This window comes from Elephas maximus, chromosome 9 (genome assembly GCF_024166365.1).
Source record: "Elephas maximus indicus isolate mEleMax1 chromosome 9, mEleMax1 primary haplotype, whole genome shotgun sequence".
In the NCBI taxonomy this organism is placed as follows: domain Eukaryota; kingdom Metazoa; phylum Chordata; class Mammalia; order Proboscidea; family Elephantidae; genus Elephas; species Elephas maximus.
The window spans coordinates 83,957,028-83,979,125 of record NC_064827.1 but is presented as its reverse complement, the minus strand read 5'-3'; the positions used below and the strand labels follow the sequence as shown (position 1 = coordinate 83,979,125).

The 22,098-nt window shown below is 48.0% G+C and overlaps 2 protein-coding genes across 13 annotated transcripts in view; one reads left to right on the top strand and one right to left on the bottom strand.

Moving 5' to 3' along the window:
- Positions 1-767: 767 nt before the first annotated feature.
- SPACA9 (sperm acrosome associated 9) lies at positions 768-13,850 on the bottom strand. 5 transcript variants are annotated; one of them, XM_049895195.1, is made up of 5 exons: positions 12,548-12,755; positions 6,717-6,900; positions 3,295-3,497; positions 1,848-1,995; positions 768-1,465 (listed from the first exon to the last, which is right to left on the bottom strand). In XM_049895195.1, the coding sequence occupies exons 2-5, from the start codon at positions 6,858-6,860 to the stop codon at positions 1,454-1,456; spliced, it is 507 nt and encodes a 168-aa protein (XP_049751152.1). In that variant the 5' UTR covers positions 6,861-6,900; positions 12,548-12,755; the 3' UTR covers positions 768-1,453. The 5 variants fall into 5 exon arrangements, with proteins under 5 accessions (XP_049751152.1, XP_049751151.1, XP_049751148.1 ...); XM_049895194.1 differs by lacking the exon at positions 12,548-12,755 and adding an exon at positions 13,728-13,850 and having other exon boundaries at positions 768-1,995; XM_049895191.1 differs by having other exon boundaries at positions 768-1,995.
- AK8 (adenylate kinase 8) overlaps positions 12,914-22,098 on the top strand; it is a 219,116-nt gene continuing 209,931 nt past the window's right edge. Inside the window, exons 1-3 of one of the 8 annotated variants that reach the window (XM_049895179.1) lie at positions 13,447-13,575; positions 15,513-15,563; positions 16,533-16,617. In XM_049895179.1, the coding sequence (XP_049751136.1) occupies positions 13,492-13,575; positions 15,513-15,563; positions 16,533-16,617 (220 nt within the window). In that variant the 5' untranslated portion in view covers positions 13,447-13,491. Of the gene's footprint in view, positions 13,038-13,446; positions 14,411-15,512; positions 15,564-16,532; positions 16,618-22,098 lie in introns of those variants that run through there. The other 7 variants (XM_049895181.1, XM_049895180.1, XM_049895183.1 and 4 more) reach the window with 7 other exon arrangements.

The following is a 22,098-nucleotide window of genomic DNA, read 5'->3' as shown; positions in this document are numbered from 1 at the left end:
AGGCTTGCTTTCTGTGTATGCTTGAATTTCTAGGGGTTTGTCATGTCAATTTTAATATAGTCCTTTTGGTGAAACTCCACTGACATTTAAGTTGCCAAGATTTTAACAACCTGAGCCTTGCCAGTTGCATTTTGTGAGTAGGCCAAGGAAAAGGGTGCAGCTACTAGATACCGCCTTATGTATGCTGTTCAAGTATTTGTAAAGAAGCAGGAAACCTATACCTTTAAGCAAGTGTTAGATCCACCCCAGCCTTAAGACTTCTTGACTTGGGGAAGTACTGGGAAAGGACCATTGGTAAAGCACTCCATGTGCAGGTTGATTTTCAGTTGATTGCTTCTGCCTGGTTGCTCTTGAAATCAGTATTGCTGTGCCATGTTAATGGCAGAGGCAGTTCCTCCCAGACCAGAGACAAGGACTTGGAGGTGGCAGTTTTAAATTTGTCTGGAAAATTCAGATTTCTTCTCTTACTATACATGGAGTTACCTGCCACCTTAGGAGAAATGCTTAAATGCTTGGAAACAAACTCTTTTTGAAGATGGTATATATCTGTTTGGGGCCCTGGTAGCGTAGTAGTTAAAGAGCTCAGCTGCTAACCAAAAAGGTTGACAGTTTGCATCTACCAGCTGCTCCTTGGAAACACTATGGGGGAGTTCTACTCTGTCCCATAGGGTTGTTATGAGTGGGAACCAACTCGATAGCAATGGGTTTGGTTTTGTTTTGGTTTATGTATTTGTCTGTAGCAGTGTCTCTCTTTGCTGGTGGTTTTGCTTGTGTGGCTATAACCTGATGTCCTCCGTTAAATGTAGGTTTTAAGGGATAAAATCCCAGGAAATCAAGCTAGGCAGAGAGGTGGTAGAACACTTTATTCTTGACCGTCTCCCCCCGAGGAAGCAAGAATACAGAAGCTAAGTTGTCCCCTGTGAAGGGAAAAATCAACAGTCAGACAGCACTTCTGGTAAGTTCTGTAGCTAGTGACACATTTTACAGTGTTTGGGCCTCGATTATGTTGGGATAACCAGGTAATCATCCTTGTACAAGAGCCACAAACTCAGAATTCTTCTGACTTCTATCATACACCTCCCTCTCCTGAAAGGTGTGTTCATTCCCTTTGTGGCTTTGGTCCAGGGACCAAACACACCTAGGAAGTTCAACATGCCGATCCTTACAACAACCCTGTGAGGTGGGAGCACCCTGGTTTGCAGAGAGAGGCTGTATATTGCCAAAGTGGTGGGACATCAGGAGACAGAAGCTGTGCATTCTCCTCCGGCCTCACTGCTCAAGCTGGACAGCTGGAGCCCACAACCTGGGCAGGCCTGGCAGAGGGCCAGGTGGCGATTCAGAGAGGACCTGGGTGGGGCAGCTCCCTGCCCTTCCTCTTCACCAGCCTTCCTCTGACACCGTTTACCAACAACACACTGTCCTGACAACTTTTGTAAGTGGGGATCCTCTTCCATCAGCATAGAGCCTGACATTTAGAGGCAAGGAAAGTTAGAAGCAAGTTAAGGCAAGAGAGAGAGAGAGAGATTCTCAATAGTGTATTTCCCAGCCCCTTTTAGGATTAATTATGTGGCAGGGACTGTAGTAACAGTGAGAACGGATCAACCAGTGGAAACCAAATTAACAAAGCGCCCCAACATAACCAATAGATCACTGGCTTTGATTTACAGTTTCCCACCAGGTGGTCTCCAGGAAGGTTTTAAACATGCTTTGTCTTTCACACTAGATTTGAGGCTGGTTTTTGGAAGTTCCCTACGTTTGTTTGGTTTTAACTGAGTCTGGGTATCTGTGGTTTGGTGAGGAGAGGTGACTCCCACGCTGCATTTGGTGCTTGCCGGGGGGTCACTCACATGCTGCAGCACTTTGCGGGGCAGCTTCTCCGAGTGGGCGATCCATTCTTTCATTAAGTCTAAGACTATGGGGATAAGGCTGACCACGCCTCCATAGTGGTTCCTGGCCTCATCGCAGCTGAGGTGGTTCACCACGTCGTGAGGGTATCTGCAGCACAGCAAGAGAGGACCAGGTGAGCCCACCGTGCACACCATGCCGAGGCTCTCTTCCCCAGGATTCTAGTGCAGTAGGCTCAGGGGCCAAGAGCCCAGGTAATTCTGGTGTGAAAGGCAGGAGTTGAGAACCACTGACCTGGGGTTTTTAGAAACCTGGATTAGTGACTGTTGAAAACTGCTGGGATCCTGTGTAAATACGCTGTTTAGTCCCTACGATGAGCCTTACCCTGCCATCTAAAGAGCTTCCTTGAGAATTAGCCCATTGTATTGTGGGTTTCACAGGTGTCGGAACTGGGGAACCCACAGAGGTGGTGCTGATGCCCATAGGACGTAGTCTCCAGAAGTGCCGCGGGCATATTCTGCATGCGGTCATTTGTTTGACACAGTGAGGACAGAGCATCTAACTGATGGTCCTTCTGAGATGCCCCAGGAAGCCCTATCCTGGTCTGTCCATCCCCAGTAATCCCTGGCATCCTACATGATGCCTGGCACATGCGTGCTTGGGAAAAATCAAAATGGCAGTTTCCTGGGGGCTAATGAAAGCCTCAAGCCGATGTAAGGACATTTTTAAAAAATTGAAATTATAAGCACTTTGGGTAGGTGGGGAAGATTTGGGGACTTCATCTCCCAAATATCCTGGGAAGATGGGTCTATAAGAACAAGACTCGTGGGCAGGCTGCTTCCCTGTCCGCTAGACACAGTGATTCTAGACTTAGAGCTCACAAGTTTAAGAGATTAAAAAAAAACGGGTAACTGATTTAGGATTGCCAATTTTTCATTTTGCCAAAAAGGTGCATTACCAAAAGTCTGCATAGTTTGCATGGTAGTTATTTCTTAAAAGAAAAGTCACTTCAACAGACAGAATCTGGTCAACCTTCACAGACACTGTCTTTTTCTTCCTTACTTGTCTGCCCATCAGTGAGGATCTTTGTGGTTTTCTGGGGACAACTGTTCCAGAACCTCCTTTCCCTTTGCCTGGTGCCAGCTCTACTGAGAAGATGTGTGTCCTGTTGTATCTGTGGCCTCAAAATCCTTCATCTCCTTAAAATGTTTTGTTAAGCCAGCATCAACCCAATATATTAACAGGGACTAGGATTTCCCATGTAGGGAAAATTGAAACATTAGCAACCTGCTCCCTGACAATGGAGGAGAGAATCAGTTCAGACTGTGCTGTCATCTGAACCCCTAAAAGTCTGCTTTTTCCTCCAGGACCCCCTTGTCTCCTACCTGCATCCCCACCACCACCACATGCACATGCTGAGGCCTCAAGGCCCGGACCACAGGGACTTACTTGGCTCGGAGGCTGCTTAAGTCACTGCTTTGGCTAACAAGGGTTTTGCATTTCTCTAGGAGGCTGTTGGTGACCGGGGTGCCAGAGTGCAGAGCTTCGAAGCGTTGGCAGAGCTTGCTCAGCTCTGTACAGATGTCCAGGAACATGAGCAGGATCCGCCGGTCCGTGGAGTTGTTACAGTAGTGCTCCATGTAGCTCTGTACCTGTAAAGGCACATGATCTGAGCTGGGGCAGCACCAACAGGGTCCCCATTCACTTATGAGCACACACCCAGGAGCACCCACCCACTTTCCTCCCACTCTCCCTGATTCACAGCATGACCCAAACTGCTCTGGGGAAATGCTGGTCAAATTCAAGCATCGTAATATACAGCTAACATTATCAAGTGTCCCAGGCACTGTGTGAAACGCTTTACAGGACTGCTCTCACTTAATCCTCACCTAAACTCTATGCGCTCGGTACCTTTTTATCCTTGTTTTAAAGATGAATAACCTGAGGCTCAGGTGAGATAACCTGCCTGGTGGAGCCCTGGTGGTAAAGTGGTTAAGAGCTTGGCTGCTAACCAAAAGGTCAGCAGTTCAAATCCACCAGCCGCTCCTTGGAAACCCTGTGGGGCAGTTCTACCCTGTCCTATAGGGTCATTATGAGTCAGAAACGACATGATGGCACACAACAACAGGGCACCACAGTGAGTGGCTATGCTGGATTTCAACCCCTGGCTCAGTGGCTTGGAACCCATACTCCTCATCAGTCCCCGTGCCACCTAAGCCAACAACTAAAGCAAAAGGGAGCTGGTCCCCACTTTTCAACATAGTCCCATTTAGAGGACCCACCTTGAGAACTATTGGGTTGCACCACCCAGACTTAGGAAGAAAGAGAAGGAACTAGAATCCACTGGGGTTCAGTTGTTCTGTGTTTCCAAGGTACAGAAAGGAAGGACAAGTCAGTAATGGGAACAAATGATTATCCATATGGGAAAAATAAAATTTGATCTCTACTTCATACCATATACAAAAATCTACTCTATTAGGATCAAGAGGGCTTAAATATCAAAAATAAAACTTAAAAAAAACTCTCATGTGAATATGTCTGAAATGTTGCAGTTGGGAAGCCCTCCTTAGGTCATAAAAGGAGCTAACTAAGAATTTTGAGAACGTCTGTTCTACTTTCAACTCTTTTCCTTGGAATGGGGTTGGTGATTCTTCCTGGTTGGGCTGTCTCCAGAATTACCTGGGATCCCGCAATGACTCTGGAGCTGAGGCAGACAAGAGGGCAAGGCCTGACTTTGTGCTGGGGAGGAACTGGCTCTGGTCCTGGCAGGACTAACCATTTCACAGTCAAATATTTCTCCTGCTCTCCATGATCTGATGGAAGGGGAGGTATGACCTTTCTCCTCCAGCACCTAAAAAGTCATAAGTGTAAACCAGGGTTTTCCTGCTACAACCAGTTGCCTTTTTGTCACTAAGAAATGACCTTCCCAAATGGTCTGAAGTGGTTCCTTCCCAAGTATTGCCAGCCATACAGGGGGAAGGGGGCTTTTGACATCCATTGTGCACGCTCATACACACCACTGTCAACTGTGTGGAGACCTGTGGGGGCCGGTGGGAGGAACATGCACCACAGTGTAACCACAACAGAGCAGCAGAGGCTGGTAGCTACCTGGTGTGTATGCAGGTAACCTTTGGTTACCAGAGCCAGTCTACCTCTCAGGGAAGGGAAGGTGAGAGTTGAGAGTCAACACTTCAGAGACAGAGTCAACCAAAGCCTTTGGCTCAATCTAAGGCAAGAAAACCACTTCCTTCTGTAAGGGAGGAGGATGGGGTCACAACACTGATGGAGATTCTGAGGAGGGTAGGGTAGGGACTTTGAGTGCTCCTTTCCCACCACTGTTGGGTGCCCTTGGAAGTCTGAGCTTCTGGGGATCCTAAAAAGGATATAGCAAATTTACTTTCAAATTGTTCAAGGGGGAGATGGGTGTGTGGGGGAGGGAGAGGGAGTGAGAGAATGCACAAATGTGGCTAAATGTTAAAAAGTTGGTGCATCTAGGTAAAGGTTATGTGGGTGTTTGTTGGACTATCAACTTTTCTGTACATTTAGTATTTGAAGGATGCTGCCGGCAGGGTTGTCTTCTTCCCCACACCCCTGCTTGTTCTCCGCAGACCTGTGTGGGTTTCTCCTAAGTGATTCTGAGCCCTGGTTTCCCATTCCCTCTTACCCTTTTGAACAGTTACCCTGACAAGCAGACTCCTCCACAGGCAGGAGTCTTTTCAGTCTGAGGATCGGCTTATGTGTGTGTTCCTAACTGCATTGTGGCTCAAGACCGTCACCAGTAACTGGAAGGCTTGTTCAGTCTTGAAGCCTCTAAGTCCCCCAGAGCAAGCTTGGACAGCAGCCTATCCCCCAAGGGACATGGGTTAAATAAAATAAGATGCTTGGCATTAGCGGTTTCTCAAATTCAGTGGAATCTGATGGCAGGGACCCTGTCTGTCCTGGTCACCAATATATCCCCAGTATTTAGCCCAAGACCTAGCATATAAAAATGGATACTGGTTGAGTGCTTAGTAAGAGCCAGGCCAGGGCTGAGTGTTTCCTGTGGATGATTTCACTGAGTCTGTGTAACAACTGGTGAGGTGTTGGGCTATTATTCTCATTTTTACAGATGAGGAAACCGAGGCTTTGAGAGGTAAGTTCACTGGCCAAGGTCACAGAGATAGCATGTGGTAGAGCCAGGATTTAAACCCTGGCAGTCTGACTCTTGAGCCCATGTTTTTAACCACTGTGTTATTCATTCAAATATTTGGTGGAAGAATGAATTAATGAATGAATCATTCCATGAATCAACATCTGAGTCCTAATTCTGGCATAAACTTGCTCCCCTCTGTTATGGATTGACTTGTGGCCCCAAAAGTTTATATTGAAGTCCTAACCCCTGACACCTATGAAGGTGACCTTGTTTGGAAATGAGGTCTTTGAAGATGTTATCAGTTATGTTAGCATGAGGTCATATTCGAATGGGTCCTAATCTCATCTGAGTGTCCTTATAAAATAGAAGAGACACAGTGAGACAGAGGGATGCGACGAAGTTATTAGGAAGTTATGCTGTGGCTGCAAGCCAAGAAACGCCTGAGGCTACAAGAAGCTGGAAGAGCTAAGAAAGGATCACCCCTCCAGCTTTTGGAGAGAACATGGCCCTGCTGACACCCTGAATTTGGACTACCAGCCTCCAGAACTGTAAGGCAATAAATTTCTGTTGTTTAAAAGTCACCCACTTAGTGGTACTTAGTTACGGCAGCCTCAAGAAACTAGTACACCCTCTCTGGGCCTCTGATTTCTCAGCTTTCAAGTGAGGAGGCTGGGCTTGGAGTCTCGGGGTCTGGCAGGTCCCCTGTGTCCCCTAGACCGAGCCCATCAGGAGGCACCACCTGTCCTATGCTGGAGATGGGCCGGATCTTGTCATGGGCGTTTTCTCTGCAGTGCTCCAGCGCAGCGATGAACGTGAACTGCTGCTGCTGGAAGAGCTTGTAGGTCTGCTCGATGTTTCGAAGGCACTCTTTCACCTCATTCATTGTCTTCCTCGGGGAGTCACTGACAGGAGGGCAGGAATCTCTGGGGAAAGAGAGGCGGAGCAATGAGATTCCAGCGGCCAGAGTGTGATACAGCTCTGGGGTCAGAGAGGAGGGTGACGACAGCCCCTCTCTGTGGACCGCTGTGCTCAGTGTCTCCCCACAACCCTAAGGAGCAGGTATTGTTTTCACCCCCATTTTGCAGAGGAGGAAATGAGGCGTTGGGAAGCCACTCCACTTGCTCAAGATCTCACAGGTAATCCACAACAGAGCTGAGCACTGACCCTTGTCCATTTACCCTCAGAGGACACATTCTTGCCATGAAATGTGACTTCCTTTCCTCAGCAGTGGACAAAAAGTTTCTGGGGTCCTCGGTTTCTCCAGATTGTGGGTATCTACACACACACACACACACACACACACACACACACACTCTCTCTCTCTCTCTCACAGGCTCACAGACAGCCTCCAATACCTCCTCATGGTGTCAGCAAAATCTAGGAAAACGGAATGTGCCACAGGATGTTAACACCAGCAGAATATCAGTTTGGATTAAATTATTTGAAAACATCTATCACTCTGCAATTGGTGGGGGAAATCTAGGAATTCTCCAGCGGGCTGAACGGGCAGAGGGAAGAGTCAGCACTTGATTGTCTTGCTTAGATTTGAGTTTCCCCCTCTCTGTGCTTGGGGCAGGCCAGGGACATTAATCTCAGGTTTGCTGAGTCCCAGGGCAGGGGTTAGGCACTGGTCGACTCACTCACAGCCTGCCATGTTAATTGCAATTAGGGTCCTGATTAGTAATATTAAGGCTGTGGGGAGTGTGCTCTGTTCATCCCTTACACATGGTCCCTGGTGTCACTCAGTCCTCAGTGTGTCTTGCACCTCCACTGTGAGCAGAAGCAAAGAAAAAGCTGTGGGCTCTGCCCTTCCTAATGCCGCAATTTTGTTGAGCATGTGCAAAATGCTCCAGATCGTATTTCTGGAACATGAGAGCTGTGAGGTACCTCAGTACATCAACTCCCCTTAACTTCCAGGGATAAACTGCGGCCCAGAGAGGACTTACCCAGGGCGTCACAGCAACATTGTACCAGAGACACCCTAGATCCCAGGCTTCATAATGTCTAGACTAGCATCCTCACTGTTGCTAAAATGGGTTGCCCCTCCACCAACAAGAGACTCCAGCACAAAAGGAGTCCTGGTTTGAATGTGCCGGCCTGTGCCGTGTGAGCAATCCAAGTGAGATGTGGGAAGGCGGAAAGGGACAGAATACTTGGCAAGGTCAGGGGTGGGGAAGGACGCAGTCCAGGTTTCCAGGCAGGTCCCAGGTAGAGAGGATTGCGAACAGGATAGAGCCAGTCTTTTCTGCTGTGTCTCCCTCAGCATCCTGAGCCCCAAGCAGGGCTGGAGTCAGAGTTGGGGTCTCTATGGCTAGAGGGGATGGCATCAGAAGTATGAAAGGGAATGCAAGAACAGACCACAAAACGGCCTCCACAAAATGACAGAAGCAGTAAATCAGAGAACTTGGGAAGGGTTGGGACGAGGCCTTTTAGTGATCTGAAGGCAAGCCTGTGGAGCCACAGCCCTGGGCTGGGAGCCAAATCGCAGCAAGGTTGTCATAAAGAAGCTGTACCAGGAGGGACCCTGACAATCGCACCCATAAGCCCGAGTGGGTCTACTGTAAATATAATGGGGCTGGCTTCAGCAGTGGTGGCCTGAGGCCACTCTTGGGATCCATAGCGCCTGTGTTTGCCAACAGATGCAGGGCAGCTGCAGCTCTACTGGGAGGGAGTCCTGGGCGAGGCAGGGTGGCTGCCTCCCTCCAGCTCAACCTCCTCAGCACTGAGCTCCCCACCTGAAGCTGGCAAGTAGGGAAGGTGAGCCTGGACTGTGGTGGAGGGGATGAGACAGGGGCCCACTGCATATGGAGCAGCTGCTATGCCTGTGGCTGGGCCCCCTCTTTCCATGGGGGCAGAAAAGGAAGCAGTGGTTTTCTGTTGTGTCTCCCACGGTATCAAGCTTACCAGAGCCCAGCGTCCCTCATCACAAAATTTAAGACGGCACCAAAACAAACAAAAAAAAAAACTCCTCAGCAATCGAGATAAATAATATTTTAATGCAATATTTTTAAAAAATAAAAGTTAATGCAAAAAAAAAAAAAAAGAAAAATCCACTAAGAACAAAATAGAATTTTAAAAGACAGGATTGGTTACAGTGCTGTGCTGAGCCATGTTGGAGCCTGAGGCAGAAGAAAAAATCAGTTATACTGATTCTATTTAAAATTTTTGATATTTTATTCATCATGGGTTTTTTGGCATTAATTTTTATTTCTAAAAAATGTTGCATTAAAATATGATTCATCTTGAATGCGGAGGAGTTTTTTGTGTTTTTTTTTTTTTTTTTGTCCCTCCTTAAACTGGGCGCCTGAGATGAGTGCCTCATTCACCTTACCCTAATTTACGAATTACTCCAGAGTTGAAGACCTAGAAGAGTCATAGAAAGGCACGTAGGTGGGCTTCCAGGGAGAAGTGTGCCTTGTAGCCAGGCCTTTTCCCTATAATGCTTAGAGCTGCGGTTGGTGGTAGTTAAGAATACAGACTCTGGAGTCACAAAGTCCTGGGTTTAAACCCAGCTGTTCATCCTATCTGAACCTCAGTGTGCTAACATGCTGTGCCCATACACATTGCTGTTGAGTCAATTCTGACTCACAGCAACCCTAAAGGACAGAGTAGAACTGCCCCATTGGGTTTCCAAGGCTGTAAATCTTTACAGAATCAGATTGCCACATCTTTCTCCCATGCAGCAGCTGGTGGGTTCGAACTGCTGACCTTTCAGTGGGCAGCTGAGCACTTAACCACTGCGTAGGGAGGTAATAGTAGCATCAGCCCCCAGCCTTGGGGTTAGCATTACATGAAATGACAGGTGTTAAGGCATGTACTGGTGAGCCTGGAATGTGGTACTGCCCAGTAGTAGGAGCAATTAAAGCTGCTGTGACTAAATGGTGTATAGGCAATGACAGGGGGAATGCCACAAGGTGGTGTACACCTCGAAAGAGGCAGAGGCTGCTGAAGGCTTGACCTCCTTGATGGGGGGAGTTTGAACTGGGGCTTGAAAAGGTAGGCAGGCTGTGGAGGGGTGGAGAGCAGGCAGTGCGGGTGGAATTCTGGGCTAGAGATTAAGAAGTGGGGTGTGGGAATATTTGAGCGGATGCAGAATGGGGCAGTGGACACGGTCAGGCTGAGGGGTCCCGAGAGTCAGGCTAAGCCATTGGAAGAAACATCGAAGGCTTCTAAGCCAAGGGGATGAAAAGCACTTCATGTATCCATTCATTTGTTCGTTCATTCTACAGACACTACCCAAAGTGTTGGCAGTAGACAGCACTGAACAAAAGAGACGAGATTCCCTATCCTGGAGGAACTCATCTTTCAGAGTGGGAGGCAGACAGTAAATGTAAATGGAATATATAGTATGTTAGATAAGGGCACTTTTAAGGCAAAAAATAATGCTAGGGAAGCCACCTGGGAATGTCAGGAATGGGGGCCGGAGCAGGGAGGGGACTACATTTGCAGAAGGTAGGTTGGGTACGGTGCAGGGTGAAGTACTATCGTGCTCCAGCCCCCAGTGAGGAGCTAGACTGATGGAGGGTGGCTTACCCACCTCCTCCTAGTAACAGTAGGTCACTTGGATAGGGCACTTGGTGCTAGGCCCTACGTAATCCCTGGACATGCATTATCTCAAGGCCTTGTCATAGTCCTATGAACTGGTTACTGCCATTTTCCCCACACGACAGATGGGGAAACTAAATTCATACAGCTAGGAAGTACGTGAGCCAAGATTTTTCACCCAGTTCAGCCCGACTTTTTAAAGTCTGAGCTCTTAACTTGGACACTTCCTTCCTTCTCTGATGGTTCTTAGAAACAAACACGTCAGATATCAGATTAACTGTGGCTGGGGTGGGAGAGGGGGGAGATACCAAGGGCCTGGAAAATTGCCCAACTCCTCCTAGGGTTCATCTACCAGCTAGAGCCCTGGGCTAGACTTTTCCCTGTTCCCTAACCCAAAGCAAAGAGGACTAGCGTTCAGGAGCCTGCCCTTGTGTGCCTAGCTCCCTGCCACCCTTTTGGGGCTTCCTGGGGCTGCCAAGTTCTCCAGGGATGCAGCCTTGGCTGGTGGCCCCAAGAGCCCGAGAGCAAAACTGACTCGGTTCTTGATCCTAGCAACTTGTGACATGCATGCCAGGAATGTCATGAGAGGAGCTGTAATAAGCTATCCGAAGTGATTGTCCCTTGAATGAGAGTCACTGCAGTCAAATTAGTCAGGATGAAAGGCGTGGAGTGCAGACACTTCTCTATCTGGGGAAGAGGTAGGAAAAAATGATTACCCAATAGGTTTTAGGCTTTAATTGATTTGTATTTTTCCAAGCTGCTAAAGAAGATTAAACCATGCTATGAAAAGTGCCTAGGGCTTAAAATAAATGAGGAGAAAGGCAAGTCATTTTAGAAATGTCCAGGAAGCAAACTGAACCTCTCCAGTGCAAATTGCAGGCTTGGTTGTTGTGTTGTTTGTTCAGTGGGAGGCAGCTTCCTTTTCTTCCCCAGCTGTCTTTGCAGTTGGGTTTGACAAGCCTACCAAGGTCTGCACACTTTGAGGAAGTAGTCTGTGAAGGGAGAGGCAGAGCTGCTGCCTTTTGCCATTGGAGGGAACATCTCTGGGCTGGTGGAAAAAGCTTTGGCCTGGGAATCAGGACACATAGTTCTAGCCCTAATGGGCGACCCTGGCCAAGACTGTTCCCTTTCTAGGTGTCAGTTCATTCATCTGTAAAATAAGCATGTTGGATCAGAGACCTTTCAACGGACATTCTGATTCTAATGTTTCATGAACAACAAGTGGTAAGAAAAGAGGCCCAGAAAAGGGCAATGACTTGCCCAAGGTCACCCAGCCAACTAATTACTCTTCACTTCTCTGATCCTACAAATTTTTGTCTATAAAATGAGAATAAAAGTACCTATTTCACAGGGCTGTTGCAAACATTAAATGAGATAAAATTACAAATATTAGTCCTCATGTATTGTATGCTTACTACATACCAGTTACTAATACTTCAGATGCATTAGCTCATGGAATCCTTCAATAAATCCCCATTCCAGAAGAGAGGGAAGTAAGGCAAACAGCAATGAAGCAGCTTGCCAAACTCACACAGCTAGTAAGAGGTGGAGCCAGGATTAGAACTAGGAGCTCTCTACTAAGGACTATGCTCTACTCCCTCTCCATAATGTACAGCTCTGTTGAGAGCCTGGTGCAAAGAAAAAGCCCAACAAATGGTAGTTCCTACTATTATTGGCAACAGACAAGACTTAAACCTCTCAATTCAGTGTGCATCCAATACTAGGCTACGCTGGTCACGCTAGGAATTAGCACAACTAGCAGAGCTCCAGAAATCATGGTGGCATAGTGGTTAAGTGCTGTGGCTACTAATCAAAAGGTCAGCAGTTCAAATCCAGAAGGCGCTCTTTGGAAACTCTAAGGGGCAGTTCTACTCTGGCCTATAGGGCCACTATACGTAGGAATCGACTCGATGCCAGTGGGTTTGGGTTTGGTTTTGAGCAGAGCTCCTTCCTTCCACCGCGTCCCACCCCGTCCCCATCTTGGGGCAGCAGCGACATTCCCTTCCCCTCCGCATCCTCCCTCACCTTTCTCTCCCCCACCTCCCAACTCCGGAATCCGGTGCAGGAGTGGTCTCGGGCCGCTCTGCCCCCAGAACCCCAGAGCGCTTTAACCTTGCTCGTCCTAGAGCAGCCTTCGCCTCACAGAGCGTCCTGAAGCCGGAGTGACTCCGCGGGTGTCTGAGGCCCCAGAGGGGCTGAGAGGCCCTTCCCAGGGCTTTGGAGGTGGGGGCAGGATAGGGAGGTCGGGGTAAGAAAGGGTGGGGCCGCGGACCGGATTGTTACTGGTGGTGCCATGGCAATCAGGTCACGTGGCAGCCCTGCCCCACCCCGGAGGGGGCCAGTAGTGAGGTCACCTGGGGCTCAGATGCCCAAGGGTCCGCCTAGGGTTTCTTCCGGGAACCTTGGCCCTCCGGCCTGCCCCACAGCCCTCCCTCTTCAAATGCCCCTACCCACATCTAATCCAGCGCCTTCATTTTACAGATGGGGAAACGGAGGCTCAGAAAGCAGGACCAAGGTTGGCACACGAGGCTTCTAATGCCTGGGCCAGGGCGCGTGGCGGAACCAGAAGCAGGATTTGCCTCCTGCCCCCTTGGTGGTGCGGGGCTGTGCTGACTTGCCCATCTGAGGTGTTGTCAGGTCTCAGCATAGTGTTTAGCCCTACCGGGGAGCAACTATGATCCTAGAAGGTCGCAGCTGAAAGTGACCTAAGTGTGGCCCCCGCTAAGGTGCACAGTTAGAACACCGAGGCCAGAAGAAGGAAAAGAACTTGCCCAAAGCCGCCGACCGCGTTCGTGGAGGAGTTCGGGGTGGGGGTGGCGGGCGGCGAGCGCGAGGACAGGGTTTGGGACCGGGAAGGGCGCGCCGGGCCTCGAGAGCTTGGCCAGCGGCGCGTGGTGATGACGCGCGGCCTCGGCGCGGCGGCCTTAGCGACGGCGGTTACTAGGAGCGGAGCGCGTTGCACCCGCGACATGGATGCGACCTCAGCCCCGCACCGTATCCCCCCGGAAATGCCTGAGTACGGGGAGGCGAACCACATCTTCGAGATGATGCAGGTGACCCGGGCAGCCCTGCTCTGTGGCGAAACAAAGGTGGCAGCTGGGGAACCTCTACCGCGATATCAGGGTGCGCGGTGGCGCCCTCGCAGCCGGGGACCAAGTCGCGCGCCCTCGTTTGTTAGCCACATGGGCAGCCCAACTTGGGGTACCTGAATCCTGTATCGCCGTGACCCCAAGTTGTCCTTCGATCTGAAGATGCTCCCTGCCCGTACTCGAGTTTGCCTCCTTGGGTCCCAGGAAGGAGGAAGCTAGGCAGGCCCTCCTGGCCAGGATTTAGACCTTTTTCTGCCTTTTTTTTTTTTTTTTTTTAATTTTGCCATTAGCTAACTTTATGTTCTGGAATGACTCCCTTTCTTCTCTGGTCCTCAGTTTCCGCATCTGTGAAATGAGAGTTCGCAAGAGGTCTCCAAGGGCTCATCCACCTCTGACAGCTGGGAGGCTGTCTACAGTGTTGGGAGCCCCAGCACAGGCTTCTGACCTAGAGTTGTCCCAGTTCAAGGTGGCCACCTCCTGGGACAAAAGACCTGTGGTTTGAACATCAGCATTTCTCACCCTGATCCTCTCCTCAGGGCAAGGAATTTGGGGCTGCTGGGAAGCTCTCATCCTGGGTTTCAGTCTTAACCGAGTGCCCAGCTCTCTGTGTGACTTGAGGCAAAGCCTCTGCCTCAGTATCCCCTCATAAACTCTGTGGAAGCCAAAACTCTGAGGAACTGGACAGGAAGAACTCTCAGCCACCCAAAGGCTCTGAGGGCTAAAGGGAAGCTGGAGCCCAGTTTCCAGAACATTTGTCTGCTTTGCCGGTTACACCCTGTCCCCAGAGGCACAACTGGTGGTGAGACTTGTGGTCATTTGAGCTCAAGCCTGCGGCCTGGACACATGAGACTAGAGCCCTGGCTAAGAAACCTGAGTCTCTAGGAAGCATATGCTTCCTTTGGAAAGTATTAATGGATAGAAGTAGAGAGATTCCTAAAGTTGTTTGAATGGCTAGTCATAAATAAAGAAAATGGCCAGCTGAGTGAATTAGAATTTGGTGGTGGTGGTGGTGGGAGCCACTGGGGGCATGTGGTCTGTTTTAGAGAGCATGGTGTGTCTTTCATCGCAATTCTTGAGTGGGAAGGAGCCTGCCCAAGAAAGCTTTTAGTCCTGTGTTTCTACTCTAAGGAAACCCTGGTGGCGTAGTGGCTAAGTGGTATGGCTGCTAACCAAAGGGTTGGCAGTTCAAATCCACCAGGCACTCCTTGGAAACTCTATGAGGCAGTTTTACTCTGTCCTATAAAAAAAAAAAAAAATTTTTTTTTTTTTTTTATAGGGTAGCTATGAGTCAGAATCGACTCAATGGCGCTGGATTTTGGTGGTTTTTTTCCACTCTAAAAACCCTCCATGGTTTTTACCATTTTTTTTTTACACTTTTTATTTTAAAATAATTTTACACTCACAGGAAGTCACAAAAATAGTACAGAGTTCTGGTGTACTCTTCATCCAGCTTCTGCCAATGATAACATTTTATATAACTGTAGTACTTGTCAAAACCAGGACCTTGACACTGGTACAATACTATTAACTAGACTATAGGCCTTATTTGGATTTTATCAGATTTTTCATGCACTTGTTTTTTTAGTGTATGTACAGTTCTATGAAATTTTGTCAAATGTATAGATTCATGTAACTACCTCATTCCTTTTTTTCTAACTTAATCATTTCTTTAAATAAGCTAACTTTTTAAAAATTAAATAATTTTTTTTGCCTCATCCTAAGTAACATCCTTGAAATCATAGGTTTACTGTACTACTTATTTTTCTAATATCATTAAAATAAATATACAGCTATTTAAAATGAAATTAAAATTATTCCTCTGTGAACCATTTAAAATCATCTCGTACCATCTCACCTGTGGTACACAAGGACTGACTTAGTCCAACCTTGTCATTCAACAGGTGGGGAAGCTGAGGCCCAGAGAGGGGAAGGACTTGCTGGTGATGTGCAGGGTGAGGCTATAGCTAGGATTTCTTGCAGTTCAATGCTGTTTTCACTGTGCCACACTCCCTCTGCCCCAAAAGGGCTAAAGCCCTTCACTGCTTATTCCTAGAGCAGAAGGATGCTCATTATTGTATCAGCCCAGCTCCTTCCAGTTCCAACAGTTCACTTCTGTGCTGTTCTGGAACTCTGGAACCTGCTTTCCCTTGATATGAGTGCTGAATTGGATTAAATGGCTAGAATACCTCAGGACTATTTAGATATTTGGCTGATAAGTATTCTATCCAACTCTGGTGGGACATAGGTAGCAGTGATGGCCATGCCTCCCATCTGGATGGGGCACCTAGGCATCGGGGTGCAAGAGGGCCTAGACAGACAGTGAAGCCCACAGAACCCATGGCCTGGTGAGGGGGACGGCAGTTAGGCAAGCAAGAGACAAAGGTAAGGCAAGTAACAAAGGGCATGCACAGGGCATGTGGGAGCTTGGGAAAAGGCATTTATCTAATGCACACGGTCAGGAAGGTATGTTCCCATTGAGACCTAAAGACTGAGGTGAAGTTAGCCAGGAGAAGAATGAGGAAGAAGTGTTCTAAGCTGAAGGAACAGCATTGCTAAGGTTCTGAGGTGGTAACGAGCACAGTGTATCAGGAAAACCCAGGAAGGCTTTTTTGGAAGGCACAGAGGGATCTAGGGGAGAAGGTCCTGGGACTGCCCGCTGCTCTGAGTTGCGGCGTGGTCACTCCAGTCTGCCTCTCTCCAGCTGCCTCCCAGCAATACCCACACAGCCTTCTTCATGCTTCTGCTCTTGGGGACCGAAGCAGATGCCAGTTGGGGTGGGGGCTGGGTTCTAGTCTGATGGAGTATAATGGGAAGATCAGGCCCCATACCTGGTATCCATGGCAGCCAGAGTGCCAGGCCGCCTGGGGTCCTGGGTGCCCATGCAGGTGTTAACTACCTGGATGTCTGTTCTGTGTGTGCAGACCATGCTGGAGCAACTCCTGATCTTCCAGCCCAAGGACCCCATCCCGTTCATGATCGATCACTTGCAGCGAGACAATGATAATGGTGAGCACACGATAGGCCTTCTCCTCCACCTCCTGGGAACCTGCTCCATTCTGGGAGGGCTGTGAACCACTCTGTCCTACCTGTGTCTGAAGGGAGATCAGAACAGTGTGCGGAGGGTTCTGACAACTTGGGGTGGTGGTTAATTTAAAAATGCCTTAATTTCTTTTCATACACAACTAATAAAAATCCTCTTGCCAAGTTATTAAAATGAAAACCTCAGAGTGGGCCACATAATCAATTATTAATGTTTTTGCGGGTCCCAGCTGGTGTCGCCTGTTGGGTTTAAACTCTCTAATCATTCTGCTTGTCAGGTATAAGTTTGGTTTCTGGCCTACCTAGACAGCCGGGTAGCACTTCAGCTTTCTGACGGCCTCGTTATCGGCACCCATTAATGAGTTCCAGAGTTTCCCAAATCTCAGCCCAAGTACAGGTTGGCTGGACCCAAGGCTAGAGCATGGAACCAGGGAGGAGGGAGGTGCTGGAGCAAGGCAGGCCTCTCACTCCATTTCATGGTTGGTTTGCCAAGTGGAGGATCGGTCCCATGCTGCATGAGCTGTCAGGGAGAACTGGTGTCTTGGAGCTCTGATGTTTCTTTCACTGGACCATTAGCTGCTTTGAAGGAGCTACAAGCATACCAGTGATTTAATGCTTGGCACAGCTGAGAGGGCTGGAGGCTAGAGGTGCCTTTCGTGGATTTTAGAAGGCTTAAGATGAGAAATGATGCTAAGTCGTTCTTGAAAAAAAGAAAAGTAAGAAGGAGGAGACTACAAGTCTGCCACTGTGCTCAGCATACCTGGCCTTTTCAGCATACCCTGCATGCATGTTGCAGTCTCAGGCTTGATGCGGAGCAGTAGACTGAGGGGCTTCTTGGGTCAGGATGTCACATCATGGCCTAAGCAGTGTGGGTCCAAGAGAGCCCAGCTGTGCCTTTTTCTGAGCCTCTGGTGAAAAGCGAACGTCCAATTCTCTGGGCATTCACTTGTTCAGCTGCCCCAGATAGACTGGGGTAGGGAAGGAGAACCCCCTTCCTGAGCTCTCCAACTTGCCTTCTCCTCAGCCCTACCTTTCCAGTGTGATTTACTTTGTTCTGCAGAAACTCTTCTAAAAGCTTTCTATTCTCCGGCTGGCTATTTATTCCACGGCCTGGGTAGGAGGTGTTGCCTCCTGATTCATATGTTTTGCCTACCCTTGCCTCTTGGCTGGTCCTTTCTGCTGCAGCCACAACTCACCACATAGGCCTCACCTACTCAGGCTCCATTTGCCAGATGAAGATGTTTCTGCACCCTCCCCACCCCAACCCTGGGGTTATTACGTGAGTATTTCCGTGTATGCTCAACTGTCTTTTCCTGCCACCGCCAGATAAAGTAAAAGTAAAAGTAAGGTAAACGTACGTTAAAAGTAAAAGTAAAGTAAGAGCAAGAGTAAGTAAAAGTAAGAGCAAAGTAAAGTAAAAGTCAAAGTGAATTTAAGGTAGAAGTTAATTAAAAGTAAAAGTAAAGCAAAGTAAAAGTAAAGCAAAAATAAAAGTAAGAGCAAAGTAAAAGTAAAGTTAAAGCAAAGAAAAGTAATAGTAAAAATAAAAGTAAGAACAAAGTAAAATTTAAAGCACAGAAAAATAAAAGTAAAGTAAGAGCAAAGTTAAAGTCAAAGCAAAGTAAAAGGAGGTAAATTCACAAAAATTACTCCTTTAGTCCATTGATCTTCAAAATTCCCTTATTCAAATGTAAAAAAAAAAAAAAACCCACAGTGAGAGATCATTTCTCTTGGCCTCAGTTGTCCCATTTGTAGACTGGGCAATAAGACAGAGGAGGTGAGGCTTTTGGCCCGGGCAGTGGGAAGGATGCCATAAACCTGCTGGGCTCAAGGTGATTAGATGTTGAGTTTCAGTTAGTGAAAAGCTTAATAAGATTTTTCTAAATTGAAAATTGTGTTTGATGATAACATAGCCTTCTGAACTGTGATAAATTGAGTTGCAACGGGACTTTATACCATTCATCTGAAAAATCCTGCTTGGGGTGTATGCAGCACCTTTGTGCTATTTCAACACTAACTTCAAGACTGAGCTAGTCCCCCTGCCGAGGAATCCAAGAACCTGAAATTGGATTCTTGGTATTTCATTTTCTCTTTGTTTTAAGCTTGCTTCTCTGCATGCAGATTTGATTTGTTAGTGTCACACTATCTGGTTTACCAGGTTTTAAAAATTCAAATGTTATCTTCTGTTTTGGACTGACTGTGGCCGAGGTCTGCTGGACAGCTGTCTTGGGTTACTAGGTTTACAGCCACCTCGGCTACCTCCTTTCTCCCCTTCACCACTTGCTAATGCCTCTTTGCCAATGCCTTTCCATTCATTCATGGGTCTCATAGTTTTCCAAAAGCTGCCCCCCAGCCTTACTCCTTTCTCCAACATTACTGCTCTCCAATTGATACACCTGCTCTGTTGGCCTTGAGCAGGGGCAAAGAATCCAGACCCGCTTTGTTTTAGCTTCTAGCTAAGAGATGGCCTCCAGTCTGTCCACCTGAATAACCAGAGTCCAGTTTATTGGCCTGGGTGCTGTCTCAGGGAGTAGTCATTGGATGCCAATAACCACCATTTTGGGATGTTAACTTGTTTCCCACAGCTCTCTACCCCACTCCTATGCCTTGGAATGGCAAGTTTTATGGTTGTTGGAACACGTCTGTCCTTTGGCTCAAGTCTCAAATGCTGGAATAAAAAGACGAGACATTTTGGTTCTCTTTCTCCTGCCCAGGCCTTGACTGACAACTAAAGCAAAAACACGGGAGAAGGAGGGGAGGCAGGGGAGAGTACCTTGCTTTTGTGATTTTTCTAGGAATCAAGAAAGCCTGGGAACTGTTTAGTCTTCTTATGTTATAGAAGAGTATATAGGAGGCCCAGAGGCTGGCATTGACTGGGACCATGACCTTTGACATCCAACATGCATTTCGGTTCACCTGGGCTAGTGCTTCAGACTGCTGTGTCACCTTCCAACCACACAGATGGCATGTGTTAACTGGAAGCCAGGGTCTCACCTCTTCCGCGCACTGGGCTTGGGTGTTGGGTGGGCAGGAGTTAACTGTGACACACGATGACACGGCCAGTGACTAGAGGGAGAGAAGACTCCAGACTTACCCTGGTGAACATGCATGGGGGAACAAGGGGGGCCACCGGTACAGAAGCTGGCAGCCCCTTTGCCATGAAAAAAGCAGATTTAGTACAAAGTGAGCATTTACAGTAGCCCTGGGCAATATTAAAGCAGGCGATGGTGTATATAATGGTATGTTTCGTTTTTTATCAAATGTTTGTCCAAGAAAGCTGTGTATTAGAGCTCCAATACCTAAGGGTTTTCTTGTGAATTTTAAATCATGCTCCTAGTTAAACCTCAAAAGGATCTGTGGATGGAAAGGTTTTTTCATTTCCTTTGAAGTGGTTTGAAGAAGTTGATTACTCTTGGCAGTCAAGCGGCCTTTTATGACACTGTTTATAAATAATTACTCATGAGCAGGCCTGGAGTTTCAAGGTGTTAGACTTTAAGAAACTGAAATTAATCACATAAACGTGTGCAAGAAATTAGGTGGGGAGAAAGGCCGTGGCTGTTACCCTTTTAAAATATTTTCATAGATGTGTACAATTTGGGTGCCACTTACAAGAACCTGGAAAGGGAGGGTTTCCCTGCACCTTCGAACTCAATAGCTCTGTCAAGATGAGTGCGTGATTTGAGAGTCTGACTCGTTCCCCAGACATCCTTGTTCAGTTGATGCCTCTCGTGTCTCCTGGGTTCCACAGGCTCTGGCCTTTGTTGGTCTGACCAGGAGTCAGCATGGTTAGAGGCCTGGAGAAGCAACTGGGCAGTGAGCACATGAGCAGACCCGGGCCCCCCTCTGACCTTTGGCCAAGCAGGTGTCCTCCCAGCAGTCTGAGCGAGCCCTTTGCTTATTACATGAGGCCTTTCCATGCTCGACTACCCTCCCTGCTGCTCTACCACTGCCCCACTATGAGCAGTGTTAAAGGCATAGCCAGAGTACCTGGTATCTGGCATAGCAGTGCTGTTCTCCCCAGACCAGTGGGTGGTCTTTTTTGGGGTGTTGTTCCTGTGGGGTAGCCTGGCCTGGCTTCCCAGCCTGTGCAGAATTCTGTGAGCTACACTGGCTTTTGAATAGACTCCTTGTCTGTTCGACTCAGCCACAGCTGGTTCCTGTGGCGTGGACTCAAGAACGCTGACTGATAGAGGGAGCACTTTGTAAGCAGGTAGTGATAAAGGTGACAAACACCTGGTGACCACAGAAAGAGGTGGGGATGGCCGAAGAGGAGCCTGCTGCAGGTCCTGCTATGTGCATGGCTCCTCACATTTTGCTGAAGGAGTTGTAAAGAAGGATGATACTTTCTTCCCGCTCTCAAGGAGCTTGCTGTTTGGTGAGGACAGCATTACCACAGGCTTCTCAGCAGTGGGACAAAAGAAACTTACCATGGTGGAAGGAAGCAACAGCAAGCCACTTAATCATGCACCTCCAGAGAGGAGCTGTAGCAAAAATCTCAGTGAAAGAAGAATAGTGGGAGCCTGGGGTGGGTACTGGGTGGGTTGGAATGAGAAGGACATTCTTGATGGTGAAATGACAGGTGACAAGGTAGAAATGTGGAGGAAACATCTACATGAAGAATGTGCAAGTCCAAGACTTCTTAGATCAAGTGATCTCCAGGCTCTGGAGGGCAAAGCTGTAGCAATGACCAGGACATGTCCCAACCTTCTTTTGAGCTCATGCCCCTAGAGGTCCAGGGGGACTCAAAGGGACACAGAGACCTTTGGCTTGCTGTTTCCACCATACTGTGGTGGGTGGGAAGCAGCTTAAGCCTGAAGAGAAAAGTGTTTGCAACAGTTTGCTGAGCTGGATATCACAGTATTTCCCTGGCAGTAGCCTAGGCTGGAGGAGGTGCTCTGGGTGCTGCCTTATCCAGGGCCTTCCTGCCTCTGATGTCCCTTGATTCATGTTCCACCAACAGCAAAAGCTTTGGGCTGCAAAGAAGTAAGTTACCTACATTTTGCATATTAGTGGGTTGGATGAACCAGATTTAGAAATGTATAGAAATATAGAGAACAACAAGATGTTCTATAGCAATTAGTTAAGAACACATAAAAATGAAAGTCACGATGTGTGTCCTCAACCTTTCATGTCTTTCAGGAGAGAGCAGTTCCCTTGCCAGATACTGGGGGAAAAAGGATGACTTGCTCATTTTCAATTCTCTTCTAGCATAATTACCTTACTCATCACCAGGGACTGTGGTCCATCTTGCGTTCCTTAGCAGCATCCAGCACAGTGTCAAGCTCAGAAAAGGCCTCAATGAGTGTTTGAAATGAATGAGTGAATTATCTTGAGCTTTTTCTCCAGATTTTCCCTGAAAATGAGAAAATGCTATGAGTTTGGACATAGGTCTATTTAAATGCAAGCAGCCTGGCTGGGGGGAGGTGTGCAGACAGTTAATCACCAACC

Coding starts and splice junctions, on each gene's coding strand:
- SPACA9 (XM_049895194.1), bottom strand. CDS start 6,860: ATGAATGAGGTGAAAGAGTGCCTTCGAAACATCGAGCAGACCTACAAG. Junction 3,498..6,716: donor CCATCTCCAGCATAGGACAG/GTGGTGCCTCCT, acceptor GTGCCTTTACAG/GTACAGAGCTACATGGAGCA. Junction 1,996..3,294: donor TTAAGCAGCCTCCGAGCCAA/GTAAGTCCCTGT, acceptor GCTGTGCTGCAG/ATACCCTCACGACGTGGTGA.